A 17,178-nucleotide genomic window follows, 5' to 3' on the forward strand; every position below is an offset into this window, starting at 1 on the left:
AAGTCTGTAGATTTTCTGCTCAATCGCAACCTGACCCATGGGCTATTGCAATGAATCAGGATAATATTTTGGGACAAACTTTATAGTTTCATCTTCACTCCATATTTTTCTAATACACAAGGGGTTCAACAAAAATTTTTCACTCCTAATTGAAAATGAATACCGGAAGACTTAGCCTTTTGCCTGACCTGCTAGTTCTGCTTCCAAGGTACCAAGAGGAGTTCCTCCCAGTCCCCACTTATTGGTGATCTGGTTTTATGGGACCTGTTTAGTGACAATCACAACCTAATTTTCTGTGCCGACCTCCACTTATCGGCAGAACTGAGCCTCTGTCATTGGCGCCAATAACTGAGGCTCGGCGCTATTATTGCCGATTTTTGTTTATCGTCCCCACATTGGTGATAGATCCCATGCCATTAACAAGGGACTGCCTGTATTAGGTATGTATTGGTGCAAATACTCTATTATTGGTACCAATAACTGGAAATCAGCTCATTTCAGGAACAAAAAAAGTCAATTTTCGGGGTTAGAAAAGTGCTGTCAAACCAGATCACCGATAATCAGGGACTGCCTGTATGTATATGTATACAGTGTCCCCCGTGTTTGCGGGGATGGGTACCAGACCCCCTGGGAATAGCTAGAACCAACGAATAGTTGAAACCCCTATAATAAAAAAACTTAAAACTGACTAATTTTATAGTTAAAACTCAAGACAAACCCACGAAAAATGTTAGTACTTGGTTTTTCAAATAGTTTTATCACAAAAAGTGCATTTTATGATGAAATTATGGATATTTCTCAAAGAAAAATACTACAAATAGGCGAGTTTTGTGTGAATAAAGGGGCCATATGATCAAGAGAGAAATCCGCGAATACGTGAGTCTGCAAATCTGGAGTCCGCGAATAGGGGGAGTTCACTGTACAGGCAGTCGCTCGTTATCAGCCAGAACGTCATCAAAAATCCTAAAAAGACCTTACTTTTAATGCTTTGGGTGCAATAAAAACTATGTACTAGACTGCATTCTTATTGCATTTTTCATCAAAACAACCTTCAAATATTGATTATTTTGCATTTTTGGTGTCATATTTCTTGTGCCAGATGAGCGTTGTAGGCGTCGTATCCCTGGAAATAATTTTTGATGAATATAATTGAAAAGTGTCTTAACCTCGAAACATCGTAAGCCGAACCCTTCGTAGCCCGGGGACTGCCTGTATTGGTGCCGACGCATACCTAATACAGGCCATCCTTGGTAATGGGTGGGGGTTCCATTCTGACTGGCTTGATGATAAACGAAAGTCACCATTAACTGAAGCTTGGTGGTTCATGGCGGCGATAATCAGTTAATGGTGCCTCTGTTAGATATGTATCAGCATCATAACTTTATTATTGGTGCTGATAACTGGAGCTCGGTGCATTATGGCCACAAAAATTACTTATCCTTGTTTCATGAGGTTTACGTATCTTGGACCACATTTTACATGTAAAATGGCTAATCCGTTCCAAGCCCTCCAAAAACACCCCAGTAAATTTCATAATAAAGCTAAATTGACCTATAAACAATGAAATACTACAACAGTTACAAAATTTCTAAATGGTTAGCTGGCCTCCTTTCCCCTTTTTTAGGCACTTTTTCTCCCAGTCACATTAAACATTCGGAAGATTTTTGTCACAAATTCAGAGAAGCACATATACCACTTCACAACATAAAACTTCTAAGCCTTGATGTAGATTTCCTATTCACAAAAGTACCAGTACAGGACATTCTTCAGTTTTTGAGGGAAAAATTATCCCCCTATTCAGATCATTTCCCATTAGCGCTTGACAAAATAATAAAGTTAGTTGAATTATGTGCATCTAATAACGTCTTTTCATTCGGGGAATCATTCTACAAGCAAAAATTTGGGTGTAGTATGGGTAGTCCTTTAAGCCCTGTTTTAGCCAATCTGTACATGTAATACTTTGAAACTACAGTAATAAATGCAATAAAACCCCAAAACATGCTTTGGATGAGATATGTTGGTGATATTCTAACATTTTGGGATAATAGGTGGGGCAATTTTAATGAATTCCTTTCAAAATTAAACGTATTAGTGCCCAGCATCAAATTTAAAGTCGAATGGGAAACAGACAACAAAATTCCTTTTCTTGATGTTTTAAATAATCAGAGACACAACAGAATACAAATTTACCATATACAGAAAACCAACGTTCTCACTTTCATACATTCACTACTTTAGCTATCATGACATTGCTATCAAGATAGGTGTAGCCAGCAATCTGTTCTTAAGAGCCTTATGAATTTGTTCCCCAGATTTCCTGGAAAAAGAATTTGAACTAATTCGTAAGCAACTTTCGTCTTTAAAGTATCCTGACCATATAATTGAGAAAGCAATTCACAAAGCAAACATAATTTTCTACCGACCCCCGAAAGACAAGACCAGAGATACACCCAACAACAAAATAAAAATTCCCCACCTGGACATGATTACAAAGGTGACTCAGACCCTTGGAAAATCTAACCCTTTTGCATTTACTTACCCGAACACCTTAGCTAAATCCCTGATTAACGTCCAACAAAAGACATCGCCCAAAGACACTGGGGTTTATGAGATCCCATGCCAGGACTGTGACCAATCTTAAATCGGATTTACAAATCACTTCCCCAGAGATTAATACAACACAAACAGTCAGTTAGGTATGGACAACAGAACTCAGCTATTTTCAACCATATAAATGAACATAACCATAGAATAAACTGGAATTTGTCATGTATAATTTATAGCAGCAACTGCTGGTACAAGAGTCAAATGATGGAATCGGCCTTAATAAAAGAGAGGCAGGTAATGAACATCTCAAAAGGAGCGTGGATTTCAGATGTGATGGACGAAGTTTTCATTCAACCAACGCTGAAGAAGATTAAAGGAAGATTATCAGCGGGGGTGACCTAAATTGGCTTACCTGTGGAAGGATCTCTTGGTATAAATACCACCTTTTCTGTAAACCTTTCTCATTCATATACCTGAAGAGAGAGACAGCAGTCTCTGAAACATAGTACTTTTCTCTCTATATTTTGGTGTTTTTATGGGCTCTTTTTATTAGATGGAATTCTGTTGTAACAGAACATATTTACCAGTCCTATATATATATATATATATATATATATATATATATATATATATATATATATAGGCGGCCCTCGGTTAGCGGCAGGGGTTCCGTTCCTGGCCACCGACGCCAAGCGATTTTCGACGCTGAGCGATTTTAAAGCCTACGGCCGCCGCACACCATCTTTCGAAACTCTAGACCAGTCAAAGGCGCCGTAATCCCACAACGGCGCAATAAGTAAAATTATATTTATGCAGTATAGTACTATAGAATTTACTGTACAGTACATGTGGGTGTCTAGAGTATGTAAAGATATAATAAAGTTTATACAGTGTACAGGTAGCTGTAGTGTTCAGGTTACGATCATTTGTCTTACGATAGTTCGATTTTATGAGAGATCAAATTACAATGGCCTAACTTTATCCATCTTCTAGTTACATAAGTTCAATAACAGCAAAAGAGAATGATGAAAGTATGGTTTTAACGTTATACTTGTTGCGTGAACGTGTACAGCCATGAACAACCGAACGAGAAACTTTTTTTTTTTTTTCTAAGTACAACCGAACTGGATAACATCTGTCTGGCTTGTATTTCGATCATCGTACTACAGTGCAACATTACCGTATTTGTTATAAATGGCGTTATGTATAGAATAGAACTGAGATATCTTAATGTAATAACTTTATTCGCTATAGATCAGAGATCAATATAGATTAAAGATCAATTGGGAAGTATACCGTTAAATTTAAACCTAGTTATAACTGAAGCTGAGAAAACTGTTCAAGCTGCTAATGACTATTATCGTACATCGGCAACAAGGATAAAATGCAGTAAACGTCTGCCATCACACACAACGGTAGATAAAATTGGGATAAAATCATTTTAATCAAAACTACTGTGCTTGAAAGAACACATTTTACTGTTGGTTTCACGCTGATATAAGATAAATAACGTAAAGTTCGTATTACGATGATATAAAGGATTACGTATTGCGAACGGAATCACGTAATTTTTTACGCAATAAACATGCCGCCAACGTAATCTGTTAACGAAAAAAATAGTAGTTCACATTCACAACGAGACATATTCAATAAATATTTCCGCCTAAAAACACGCTGTATATGGAAAAATAACTTTGTCTCATATAAGTCAAGTATATAGATGTTCGTTTATGCTAACTAGAAGCAAGAGGATTCGCTCAGAATTGCGTTATGGTGAAACAGACTCTTATTCATCAGCTGATTTCTAACCACAACATTGGCCGCTCCGCGGAATACGGGCTTAAGTTTCCCGTAGTATTTTAAAATACACTAATATGAGAATACATACAATATTCTTGGATACAGTGAAATAATGTATAACTTTTTAAAGGATTTATGGAAAAGATGCATAATTAATAAAATAACTCAATGCATTTTTCGGAACTGGCGGACAAGAACGAACATGAAAAACCATCCCCTGACAACGTGGAGCGTAGTTACAAAGGCTGCCTTAATTTGTATCTTATTTCTGTACAAAAATGAAAATACCTTTACGCAATATATTTCCATACACATTTTAAACATAAAAGCATAAACATTTGAAAAATCGACACATCGATCGCTAAATTTGCACTTTTTTTTAACTCTGTATTTTCGGAAGAGCGCCAGACGGCGGTATACATGAACGAACTTGAAAAAAACATCGTAGTCGATAACTTGAAGGGGAGTTTCAAAAGCTGCCTTTTTATCATATTTCTGCACAAAATAAAAATACCCTATTCGTAATACATTTTCATACACATTTTAAACATTTATAAAATCGACGCATCGATCGCTAATTTGCACTTTTTTTAAATCGATATTTTCGGAAGAGCGGCAGGCGGCGGCATACAAGAACGAACTTGAAAAAAACATCGTAGTCGATAACTTGAAGGGGAGTTTCAAAAGCTGCCTTTTTATCATATTTCTGCACAGAAATAAAAATACCCTATTCGTAATACATTTTCATACACATTTTAAACATAAAAGCATAAACATTTATAAAATCGACACATCCATCACTAATTTGCACTTTTTTAAATTGATATTTTTCGAAGAGCGGCGCGGCGGCTTAACACCAAGAAAGAACATGAAAAAACATCGTATTTGATAACGTGAAGGGCAGTTTCAAAAGCTGCCTTTGTATCATATTTCTGTACAGATATAAAAATGCCTTTCACGTAATACATTTTCATACATATTTTAAACAAAAGCATGAACATTTATGAATAGACACATCCATAGCTAAATTTGCACTTATGTAACTCGATATTTTCGGCATAGAACAGCGTCAGAGGCATATATTTTACCCTAATACCTACATAATAACTCTCCATAAAATTTGTTAATATAATTTGCATAACCTTTATGGTCTGAACGGCATTTCTACATATGTATGAACTCGTTAGACAACGGCGCTAGCGGCGCTGTTAACTGAAATTTGTGCCGTAAAGATACCTTTAAAATGCCTTATTTTTTTAATGATTATTTTTGACGACCGCTGTAAAACCGATTCGCCGTTGAGTGATTGCGCCGTTAACCGTGGGCCGCCTGTATATAATATATATATATATATATATATATATATATATATATATATATATATATATATATATATATATATATATATATAATATATTTATATATACATTTTTTTATGTATATAAATATTAAAAAAAATACATTTTATAAAGAATAAACTGTTCTACATGCAGAAAACATTGAGAAATAAAAATTTCGTATGAAATGGATAAATAAACATTTAACTTCACTCTTACCTTTATGGAACACTCTTGTTAGGATATGGAAGACAGAGAGGGGGGGAGAGGAAGGAGAGGTTATTGTTTGGAGGAGGAATCCCCCTCCAGAGGGACTTCAGTTATCAAGGACCTATCTGGGATTACTTCTCTTCGTTTTTTACTGGCACTATCTGAGGTTAACTCCCCCTCATCGTTTTTTACTGGCATTGGGACCGACTTGGACTCCTGTCACACAACAAAACTGTCCAGAGACATTTTTTATGGCACCGCTTTAAAATTTGTCTGAAGGAAACATGGTATTGTCGTTAAATATGTTCGAGACACGGATTACAACATTTTTGTTGCGATGATAATTCTCCACAAACTTTTTTAAATCATCCCATTTTTCAGACACTTCCTTAATCACTGAAGTAGGCACATTATGTATTCTTGTTCACTTTTTGAATTTTTCAAAACAGCTTCTGCTAGCCTTAAATTCACTAATCCTCTTTCCCTGTCAAGAGCAATCAATATGCAGTAAAATGCCTCGCTGTCGAACTTCTCAGTTCCAGAAGTCCTTTATTCTCACACCATTGGACTGTGGGACAGTCTCTTTGAGAATGTTGTGCAGTTGGAACTTTGTGGGTCCAAACAAAGATTTCAGCATAGTATTACCCCAAACCAATCCTCCTTGTATTTTAATAATTTTCTTCTATTTTTATATATTTATTAATGTGTTTATTTTTTATTTTCTAATAAGTGATATCATATTTCTGTATTTCCTATTACCTTCTGTTACTTCTTTCAAATAAGCACCATATTCTTTGGAAGCTTGAATTTCAACTCAATGGTTCCTGTGTGATTTTCTATATGAATAGTTCATGTCCTGAATAATAATAAAACTGTACTAAAAATAAAGAACACCAAAGGAACTAAATAACCCGCCGACAAAAATTGACGCCAAAACTGAGTATAACAAAGAAAAAAAATTGTGTATACAGTAGCAATTACATCAGCTACCTTCTCAAGTTTCCCAGAGAGATTTTCCCTTGATGGAAAATGGAGCACTTATCTGTACGTACATACAGAAAGGCATCTAACAATTAAAAATGTATTAATTGAACTAATATTAGCATAGTAATTCCAGTAAGGAAAAGAATTCTGGGAAGACTTGTGAACTGTGGACAAGTCAGTGAATGCACAACAAGGCTCCACCCTGGGACTGGAGGGAACATAAGACAATTGGTACAATCTGTCTTGGAGTTTTTTCTTGTTTTTTCTTATATGGAATATCTGAGATGCCTCAGATGCAAAATTATGTTGATTTAATGTAAAATCTGTATGTGTATAGCAGTAAAAATATCCTTTCAGTGTCAGAATAACCCCAGATTTTTCAGGTAAATTATTAATGGTGATTTTTCTCAACATACAGGTTCGTCTCATGTTTGGCAATGGTTTGAGACCTACAATATGGGAGGACTTCCAAAAGAGGTTTGCAATTCCAAAAATTTGCGAATTCTATGGCTCAACAGAAGGAAATACTAATATCAGTAAGTTGCAGTCTTTTAATTATTATTATTATCATCTATAGTTTTATGTGTCAATTAAAGAAGAGGGAAGGATATATAAGGAGGACTAAAAGATGTGTAATGAAAAGAGTGGTTGCCATGTGAGTTAGGGTGGAGAAAGTGGGCAAAGAAGAAGTAGTAAGTAGTGCTATTAGGGGGAGGGACATTAAATTAATGCGGGGGGAGATGCTGTCTAGAGACCAGACTGGGGTCATTGGAGTGAATATTTTAAGAATAACTTGAAAGTAAGAGGAGGCAGAGCAGAATTTTTCAAGACTAAGTGGAGTAAGCGTAAATTTGAGAAGGTTTGTGGAAGCTACTGCTAAGGATGTTAGCAGGGCAATTAAGAAGCTAAGAAATGGAAAGACTAAGAGATGCAGTAGTATTGTTGTAGTATGGTGGTAGAGTATGTAATGTTGAGTGGCTGACCAAGGTGTGTCTAGAAAATGGAAAGGTTCCAAACAAGTGTGTGAGGTGAACAGTTTCTTTGCTTGAGGGTGAAGGCAATCAAGGAAACTGAGAATTTCAAGGCACAGTTTACCAGGGAAGGTATATGGTTGAATTCTGATTAAGAAGCTATGACTGATGATTTAATAGCGGAAGAACAGTGTCTTTAAAAGAGGAAGAGGATGTGTAGACCAAATGTTTGTTTTGAATTAGTTAAAGGAGATGTCTGAGATTAAGGGAAAGATATATATATATATATATATATATAAAATAGACACTAGATATATATAAGTGGAAATCAGATCGAGAAAGGCAGTCAGGCCTTTAGATTACGCTTCTGGAGAGAACAATTATGTGCGGTCACAATTGTATGCGCTAATACAGGAATAGATGACTTCGCCGTGGTTAATGTGCCATCCCTTATTGACATCCTAGGTGTTTAATATCCCCTTTCATTTTTTATGTTAACAGTTTTCTCACTGGTGTAGTATTTCATTTTTTATTTTCTCTGCGGGATTAAAGGAACAGTAGTGGTTTGCTCTCAATTGCCATGCATAGGAATATATGACCCGACGTGTTTCATTTTTTGTATGAGTGTGTGAAAGGTAGACAGATAGGCTGGCCGGGTTACTGCACAAATTCAGCAAGTATCGAGTTAAAGGCAAGATGCGAAGGCTTGTCTCCCATTCTCTTTCCTTCTCTCTTCTTCCCGTTTTCTGTTGGGTACAATGACAGATTTGATCAGCCAATAACCATGACCATGAAACAATCATGGGATCTTCTCCCGCAGACTCAAGAAACATTTACATATTCTGAAAATATTTGTGTTGGGGATTGGTACATGTATTTTTTTTATTTTTGTTGGTAATTAATACATTTTTCCTTTGTGTTGGTGATTTGTGAGGGAAAACTGGATAAACATTATTGATGTTGTTGAGGTTGGGGCAAATCCTGAATTATAAGAGTTTCTCTAAGAAAGACAGAATACTCACAGCAGGTAACAGTGATCATATTTTGTTGCATAAAGGAACAAACATTGCAGCAGGGCTTTGCCCTTTTTGGGGCATTGTTGATGGAGTTCTGTCCCATCCATTGCAGATTTTTATCAAAGGAGTTAATAATTTCCTAGAGGCTAAGGGAATTACAAGTGATGCAGAGGGAATTATAAGAGATGCAGAAGTATTCACAGAGGCAAAAGCCTTGTTGGATTTCAGTAGAGGCAATTTGGCACATCAATGCCGTAACTTCCAATACACAAAATGCTGGTCATGGATCGAATTACAAGCGTTCAGAGGGCAGCCTATGGAACAAAGGAACACAGAGATATAGTGAGAGACCTAAGAGGTTTCTACAAGATTAGGAAAGGTCTGAGGACAGTTCTCAACTTTCTGACTCAGAGGTAGAATGAATACAGAAATTGAAAAATTCCGCATGGGTAACTGGTAATAATATTGCACTTAATAACCTTCAGAAACAAATTCATTTTTCCCAGCTTCTACTCGACTTTCCGGATGCCGTTGTACATAGCTTTAATGAAAAGATTGAACTTACATCAGGTGAGGAACTGATTTATTCCCAAATTCAGAAACATGTCGAAATGTTGCACAGTGGACAGTACATTTTTTAATGGAACCAGTCCAAGAAATGCAACACAAGGGATTCAAATTTTCCTTCGCCCCATTTGTGTGCAAAAGTGGAATACAAGAGAGGATCTAACGATCAAGGGCAAAAGTTGCATTGTTTCAATTGTAATAAACCAGGGCACACAAAGAAAGTACGTATATAGAGTAAAATATTGTGGAACATGCAAAAGTGCAGCTCACTTTTGGCAGTCTTGTCCGTCTCAGAAACGGAGGGATGCAAGACCCACACCTCAGAAATCTGGGAGTTATAGTATGAGAACTTCCCAAGCAGGTTACTCAAAGGGGCAAAGAGATCGGTGAAATTTTTGGAAAGTCGATCAACATAAAGGGTAGAGATGATTTGTACATACCATTGCGGTCTTGTGGGGGACGCCCCAGAGCCCAGGCCAGTTGTACATGGATTAGTGGGAAACATAAAGATCCTAATTTTTATTGATACAGTAGCCTCCGTAAACATGATGGACAATAATTTGTATCAGTCCATGTTCTCCGAATATCCTTTGAAATCCTCAACGGAGACAGAGTGTGATGTGCAAGTCCATAGATTAACTACCTCAGGTTTTATAAGAATACGGCTCACTCTGGGTGATAGTGTTGATAGAACCATTTTTGGTGATAAAAGGGGTTGCGTTGGGCAACAGACTTTTACTGGGTCATCCTGCAAGTAGGAGTGGTGATAAAAGGGGTTGTGTTGGTCAACAGACTTTTGCTGGGCCATCTTGCATGTAGGAGACACAGGATATCGGTCCATACAGGTTATAGTGGCATAATGGTTGAGATACTAGGTGTTTGTATTCCATATGAGAGTGTACATGGAATTGAGGTAAATAAGGATACAGAGGTTAATGTGGGGGATACTGGCGGTGATGTTGGTGATAATACTGGTGATATTGGTAATACTGGCGGTGATATTGGTGATTATACTACCGAAGATATTGGTGATCATTGTGGTGTTAGAGGGGACATTTGTGATCATGGTGGCGATAGTGGTGGTTATAATAGAGACACTGGTGATAATTTGGTGGCATTAACAATGGTGGTATGGGAAATAACAGTGGTGATACTGATGCTAACATTGGGGTTATGGCGGATGGAATAGAGAATAAGTATATAAATAAGAGTGATATTTATGTAGATATGGAACATGAGGGTACTTTTTGTAATAACCACAAATATAAAGGTGTTTTATCAGAGGATGTTATTCTAAATCCAGGTACAAGGAATATAGTAAGAATCAAGCTGAGGGAAGTGAAAATGCCCAAAGAGGTATGTATAATTGAGGGTAGCAAAAAATTAAAAGGTGTCATTACAACCGTATCGGTGAGCAAGGTATCAAATACAGGAGATTGTTGGATAGAATTGTTGAATTGTAATGATACAGTTAGGAAATATCAGAAGAATACATATGTGGTAGACCACCAAGATTGGAGTAGTGATAGTGGGTCAGTGGCTATTGTTGAAGGGAAAACTGACTTTTCAGAGGCTGAAATGCAAATAAGGAAGAAAGTCTTTAGGGAACACCTAGCTAATGCAGACTACAAGGAGCATATAGAGGCTGTAAGCAAAGTCTTAGCTGAATTTGGGGATATTGTATCTTTAAAAGGGGATAAGTTAAGACTGACTAACGTGTTAGAACATAAGGTAAATCTAGAAAAGGGGACCAAATCCATCTTCATTCCTGCATACCGTATACCCTACAAAATCAGAGAACAGTTAGAGATAGAGGTTATTAAATGAGAAGAGGAAGGAATTATTAGACCCAGTGTGTCCCCATACAACTTTCCCTGGTTGGCAGTGCCTAAGAAGGATATTTCTGTCCAGGTATACATAGATTTTCGCAAGCTGAATGAAAAACCAATTCCTAACCGTTATCTAGTCGCTTGCATAAAAGACCTTTTTGTAGAAATTGGGGGATGTAGAATATATTCCTCAATAGACCTTATGCAGGGATTTTTGCAGATTCCTCTTAGTGCAGAGAGCTGCAGTCAGTTAAATATAACTTAGTTTTACCAGACCACTGAGCTGATTTTACCAGACCACTGAGCTGATTAACAGCTCTCTTAGGGTTGGCCCGAAGGATTAGATATTTTTACGTGGCTAGGAACCAATTGGTCACCTAGCAACAGGACCTACAGCTTATTGTGGGATCCGAACCATATTGTATTGAAAAATGAATTTCTATCACCAGAAATAAATTCCTCTGATTCCGTATTGGCAGAGCCGAGAATCGAACTTCAGATCACCTGACTGGTAGTCGAGTGTTAAAACCACTCGTCCAATGAGGAACTGCCCAAGGGACATTTTGAGTTTATGCAGATGCCTTTTGGTTTGTCGGGTAGTCCTATGACTTTTATGAGGTTGGTGAACACAGTTTTGCATGGAATATTAGGCAAAAACATTTTTGTGTACATAGATGACAAATTGATTTTAACACTCGATCGAGCATACATGGAAGTGCTCAAGGAAGTTCTTAGGAGACTTAGGTTCGAAGGGTTGAAAATTAAGTTATACAAAAATATGGGAAAGATTCAGAAAAATAAGTGGTGCCCATGTCAAACCACCTAGACATGCCATATTAAAAGAAGGAAAAAGAATACTAGATCCAAAAGAAATACAAGTATGTACGTATTGTTATTGGTGAAAACTTGGCAAATGTAAGCAATGATAAAAGTTTTAATAAACATTTGCACACATAGAAAAATAAGATAGAATTATTCCAGTGAATTTGAAACAATAGAAGATATGTATTATAATAAGAAATTCAGTACGTAAGAATTGGAGAATTATCTTATGAACAGAAATAAATCTGCTCCTGGAAGTGACATTATTTTTTTTGCATGATCTGCCCCTTGGCACCTTTGGCAAAATCATACTTATTACAATTTTACAGTCGTTCATGGTTTTGAAAATTGTTTCCAGATGAATGGTAAAATGCAGTAATAATTCCTATATCCAAACTGGGAAAGGATCCTAGTAATGTCAATAATTACAGACCAAGTTGTTTATGCAATTTGTTGGAGAAAATGGTAAATGCACGACTAACATAGCACATTTTAAAAATAAAATTTTGAGTCCCACCCAGTTTGGTTTACAAAATAATATCTCCACATTAGATTCTCTGTCCAATTTGGAAGACCTTATACATAGGGGTCTGAAGGAAAACAAATTTCTCTAACTATCTTCTTTGACATTCAAAGGCATACAACACTACATGCAGGTATGCACTATTAAAAACATTACTGTACGTACAAATAACGTATGTGCCCATTTACCAAAATTGATGAAAAACTTTATGACAGATTGCTCTCTTCTCATGAGAATTGCCAGTGTTTCATCTCAAACATTTCCATTTGAAAGTAGAGTTCCACATGGAAGCATCCTTTGTGGCACATTGTTAATATTGGCAATTAATGATATTAGTAACAACCTTCCAGTCAGGATTAAAAGCAACTTTTATATGGATGACTTTGCCATGTATTATGTAGCATCACGCACAAAGCATGCAGAAAAACTTATTAACAAAGCCATAATAAAATAGACAAATTGGCCTCATCTGTAGGCTTTAAATTTTCCATAGAAAAAAACTCAAGCAGTCATGTTTTGTAAGAATAAAAATAAGAAAAAAGGCCAAGAAACAGTATATAAATTAGCCAAGCAGCAAAATTTATGTATTTCATGCACACTTGAATTGGAAAACCCATATAGCATATGTAAAATCAAAATGCAGAAAAGTGTTAAATCTAATTTAAAAAACTACTTCATACCAATTGGGGAGCTGATAGACATATGTAATACTGCATAAAGCAACGGTGCTATCAATCATTGATTATGAAAGTGAAAATGTGTTTGGTTCAGCATCAGATGCATGACTGAAAACAATACATAGATCCAATTCACAATAAAGGCATAAGACAATGCACAGGAGTATTTAGATCCTCACCAGTCTCCTCTGTTCAAGTTGAATGTGGCGAACTACCACTGTATCTCCATAGAGACCTAGTAACAATGAAAAGTGCATTAAGAATCAAGAGAAGTGATTCATATACAGAAACACAATTTGATCTAGGAGATATATTTCTGGGCTCAGCTCGTGTCGGCCTATGAAAGTATCCTTAATATCATTCTTTCTAGGCAAAATTAATCTAAAATTACCAGAGAAAAACAAAATTAAGAAAATGTCAGTAAAACTGACTCGCTCACTCTATAAAAGAAGTGTCGGTATGAGAATAGGGGCGAGTGGGATCACTACCACGAGTCATTCACCATTTAGACCTTCCAATCTAAAATCCCCACCAGAGAGAGCTGATACTAAAGGGTGATGCGGCCGCTACTACTACTACTACTGACGCCACGGACAGCAGCGCCCCTAGCGGTTATCCTTAATCTTTAGACTTACACGTTGTACGCTTTTTTCTCTCGTGCTGTGTTTTCTTGGGATTTACCACTTTTATTCATCATGGAACGTGCTGCCATCGCATCGGCTAAGTTAAGTGCCTCATAAGTAGTATTTTACCTTATTTTAGTCTTCCAGGGACCAGTATTTTCCTTCTAATAGGTCATATACGGTCTCCCGGTTGACTCGTGGCGGCGCCATGCCGCCTCATGTTAAGAATTCCCGGTCTCCCATACTGGGACTTCTTATACTTATGGGCTTACTACATCACGTTCATCGTTTATTACATCGTTTTTATAGCTAGGACAGCCCTTTTACCATTTCTCTTAGTTTGGTATTTAGGGCTATTCTGTGTTTCTGGCCCAGCATCCCGGCTCTTGCTCTTCATCGGCTATCGCTGGCTCCGAGTAGTCAACTGTTCCTCGGAACAGTTTGCCTCCTCCTGGGCTTCTTTTTCTTTTACTAAAAGTGTCTTCCTCTTTTACGATGTATTTTTATTTTGTTTTATTTAGGGTGTTAGGTAGGCTAGCCTAGGTGCATGTCCCATGTGTTGGTACAGTCTGGTTCACGTGGCCCTTCCACGGTTGTGTTGCTATCACGGCTTAGGCCACTTGCGGTCACGTGTTCCATAGCACCTTACCCTTCCCCTTCCCTCCCTACCAGGTATAGGGAGGGGTCTGGGGGACTCCTTGGTTACCATGACAACCACAGTAGCCTTCCTCCCTCTTTCTCTGAGGAGGCCAGGAGCTCCCTCCCAGCTGGGGTATAGGGCGACCACTTGTCTCGGGTACCGGGTCACCGAGCGGGTAGTTGTAGGGACGGGGAGGAGTAGGCCACCCCCTCCCTCTCTCTCTCCCGCTGCGTTACGCCGGGAAACCCCCCCCCCCCCCCCCCCCCCCCCCCCCATTGCTCAGTCCCACCTTTCCCCTACTGTAACGAACGGAGCCTGGTTATAGTTCGTCTGGCTCCGCCAGCGGGCGGGGTGGTCACTACTAGTGGTCTGTTGCTTGCCTACTATATCCTGCCTTTTTCCCGCTACCGGAGGAGAGCTTGCTTCTTACCCGGGCACTCTTCTAGTAGACGGGGAAAAGATTTATATATATTTCGTTATAAATATAAGGATGTACCCTAATTTTACGGTGAATTTTAGTATTAACTAACTTTGTGTATACCATCTCCGTCGTTCTCCGTCGTGGTTTCATGGCTCACCACCACACCTGGTTGGATATTTTCTCCTGTCTCCGGCGTAGCCTTAGACAACTCCAACCGCCTAGTTACCACACGTATTATGGCGGGGCTCTGGTTTAATCTAACTTTCACGCTCCGGCATGCAGCGGAGCAATTGTTAGGCTGTAAGTGTTCTCCTGATACTTATGTATCTTTCCACTTACAGGCTACCAACTGTCAGGTCCTGGGGTGTAACGCGACGCTTTACGACCCCTGCGCCCACGATGAGTGCAGGACTCACGCCCCATGTGCCACGACCCACAACGCTATGATCGTCTGGCACCCAGAAGCCTGCACCATTTGCTATGACCTTGTCAGTCAGCTGGTGGGGGGGGTAAGTCGACTTTTAGACTTCTTTATCGTATTACTAATAACACTTAGTCATAAGCTTGTTAAACCCCGTCCCCGCCACTAGAAGCTTCATTTCGCCTTCTCTTTCAGGCTGCCGCCGTGAAGGAAGTCGCCTTAGCAACCCTGAAGGCTTGGGTGGGCGGCTTCGGGAAGAACGCCGCCAAGGGCCAGCCGTACATCTTAGATAAGAAGCTGGCCGTTCAGATCTTCCCCGGCGGCAAGTCAACAGGATACGTTGATCCCATCTCGGCAGCCCCTCTCATCGCTTCCATACAGCAAGAGGTGCAGCAGTCGTTCGGGTCCGCGGCCACGCAGGAGCCGGTCCCAGACGTCGCAACTTTGGACCTGAACATTGAACCTATGGCGGTAAGGGCGGAGGATTTGTTGGTTGAGGTAGGTGTGTCGGGCGCCCAAGGTCTTTCCTTGGGCGCTCCTGGATCTTCTCCTGTCCCTTCTACTGCTTCTTTTCAAGGCTTTACGGGATCTGAGATCCCTGCCCGCTCTCCCGCTCTCTCTGTACCCCCAAAGGTGAAGGGACAGAGAGAACAGAAGACCCTCCACAAGACAACTTCTAAGAAGTCGTCGTCGTCTTCTTCAGCAAAGAAGTCTTCGACTTCCTATGCTGACGCGGTGAAGGCTAAGCCGAGCTCTTCGTACTCCAAGAGCTCTAGAAGCAAGGCTTCTAAAGAGAAGGCTCGCGCTCCAGCCGAGCCAACGCCTTCTCCGGCCTCCACCGCATCCACTCCGGCAACGCCGGTTGGAGTAGCGGGACCGAGCTCCTTTGATCCCACTGCCTTCTCAGCAGTGGTGATGCAACAGGTGGGAGAGATGGTCGGCTCGCAGGTCTCCGCCCTCGGAACCAGGTTTGAACAGATGTTTGCGCAGCTGTCAAACACCCTCAGTCAGTTGGGCCAATCCATCCAAGATCTCTCTAACAGAGTTAGAGAGAATGAGGACTGAGTAGCTGGGCTTTCTCAGGCTCCTCAACCAATCTCCCCAGTAGCAGGTACTGGCATTCTCCAGCTACCTCCATATGAGTCTCTACCAGCCTTCTCCATGGATAACCCATGGAGAGTGGCCGCTTACGCTCCATTTAAGGACGGTATGATCTCTGTCCCGGAGTGTGGAACTCGAAGGATTGAGGACTTCGAGTTTTATCCTCCGGGATTAACTCAGCCTTTCATTGGATATGCTAGGCTGACCGTGGCGGCCCTCACTAGGGAGGACAAGATTTCCCGAGAAAACGTGCTATATAGTAGAGAGCACGCACAGCGGGAATGGGTTCACTGCCTGGAGGACTGGGAGTGTACCAACACTAAGCTCCAGGCTTTCAAGAGTCCTTTCACTATTTTTGCGACGGAGGAGGAGGCTTCTCTTCCGTTCGCTACCAAAATAGTGGAAGCGACTCTTCAGGCAGTCCTCAAGGATGAGCCCATGCCACAGCTGAGGGAAGCTGATTCTACTTCTCCGCTCTTTCCAGCCTTTGGAGAATTGTGGGAGAATTTGCCTGCCACATTCACGATTGGTAAGCTTAAGCCAGACTGCGCAATGGACCAGTTTGGCGAAAAGCTTCCAAGGCTGCCTGATACTTTGATTCAGGCAGAGTTCGATGCTCGAACTAGGTTTTGGAGGTCCCTCAACTCCTTGATTATCACTGAAATGGCGGCACTGTCGTATGGCACAGA

General features: G+C 39.6%; 1 protein-coding gene across 6 annotated transcripts in view; it reads left to right on the top strand.

Moving 5' to 3' along the window:
* LOC135216379 (long-chain fatty acid transport protein 4-like) overlaps positions 1-17,178 on the top strand; it is a 447,308-nt gene that overhangs the window by 310,477 nt on the left and 119,653 nt on the right. For all 6 annotated transcript variants that reach the window (XM_064251648.1, XM_064251647.1, XM_064251650.1 and 3 more), the window contains exon 10: positions 7,297-7,414. In XM_064251648.1, coding sequence (XP_064107718.1) covers positions 7,297-7,414 — 118 coding nt within the window. The remainder of the gene's footprint in view (positions 1-7,296; positions 7,415-17,178) is intronic.

The sequence above is a fragment of the Macrobrachium nipponense genome, chromosome 6 (genome assembly GCF_015104395.2).
Source record: "Macrobrachium nipponense isolate FS-2020 chromosome 6, ASM1510439v2, whole genome shotgun sequence".
Taxonomy (NCBI): Eukaryota; Metazoa; Arthropoda; class Malacostraca; order Decapoda; family Palaemonidae; genus Macrobrachium; species Macrobrachium nipponense.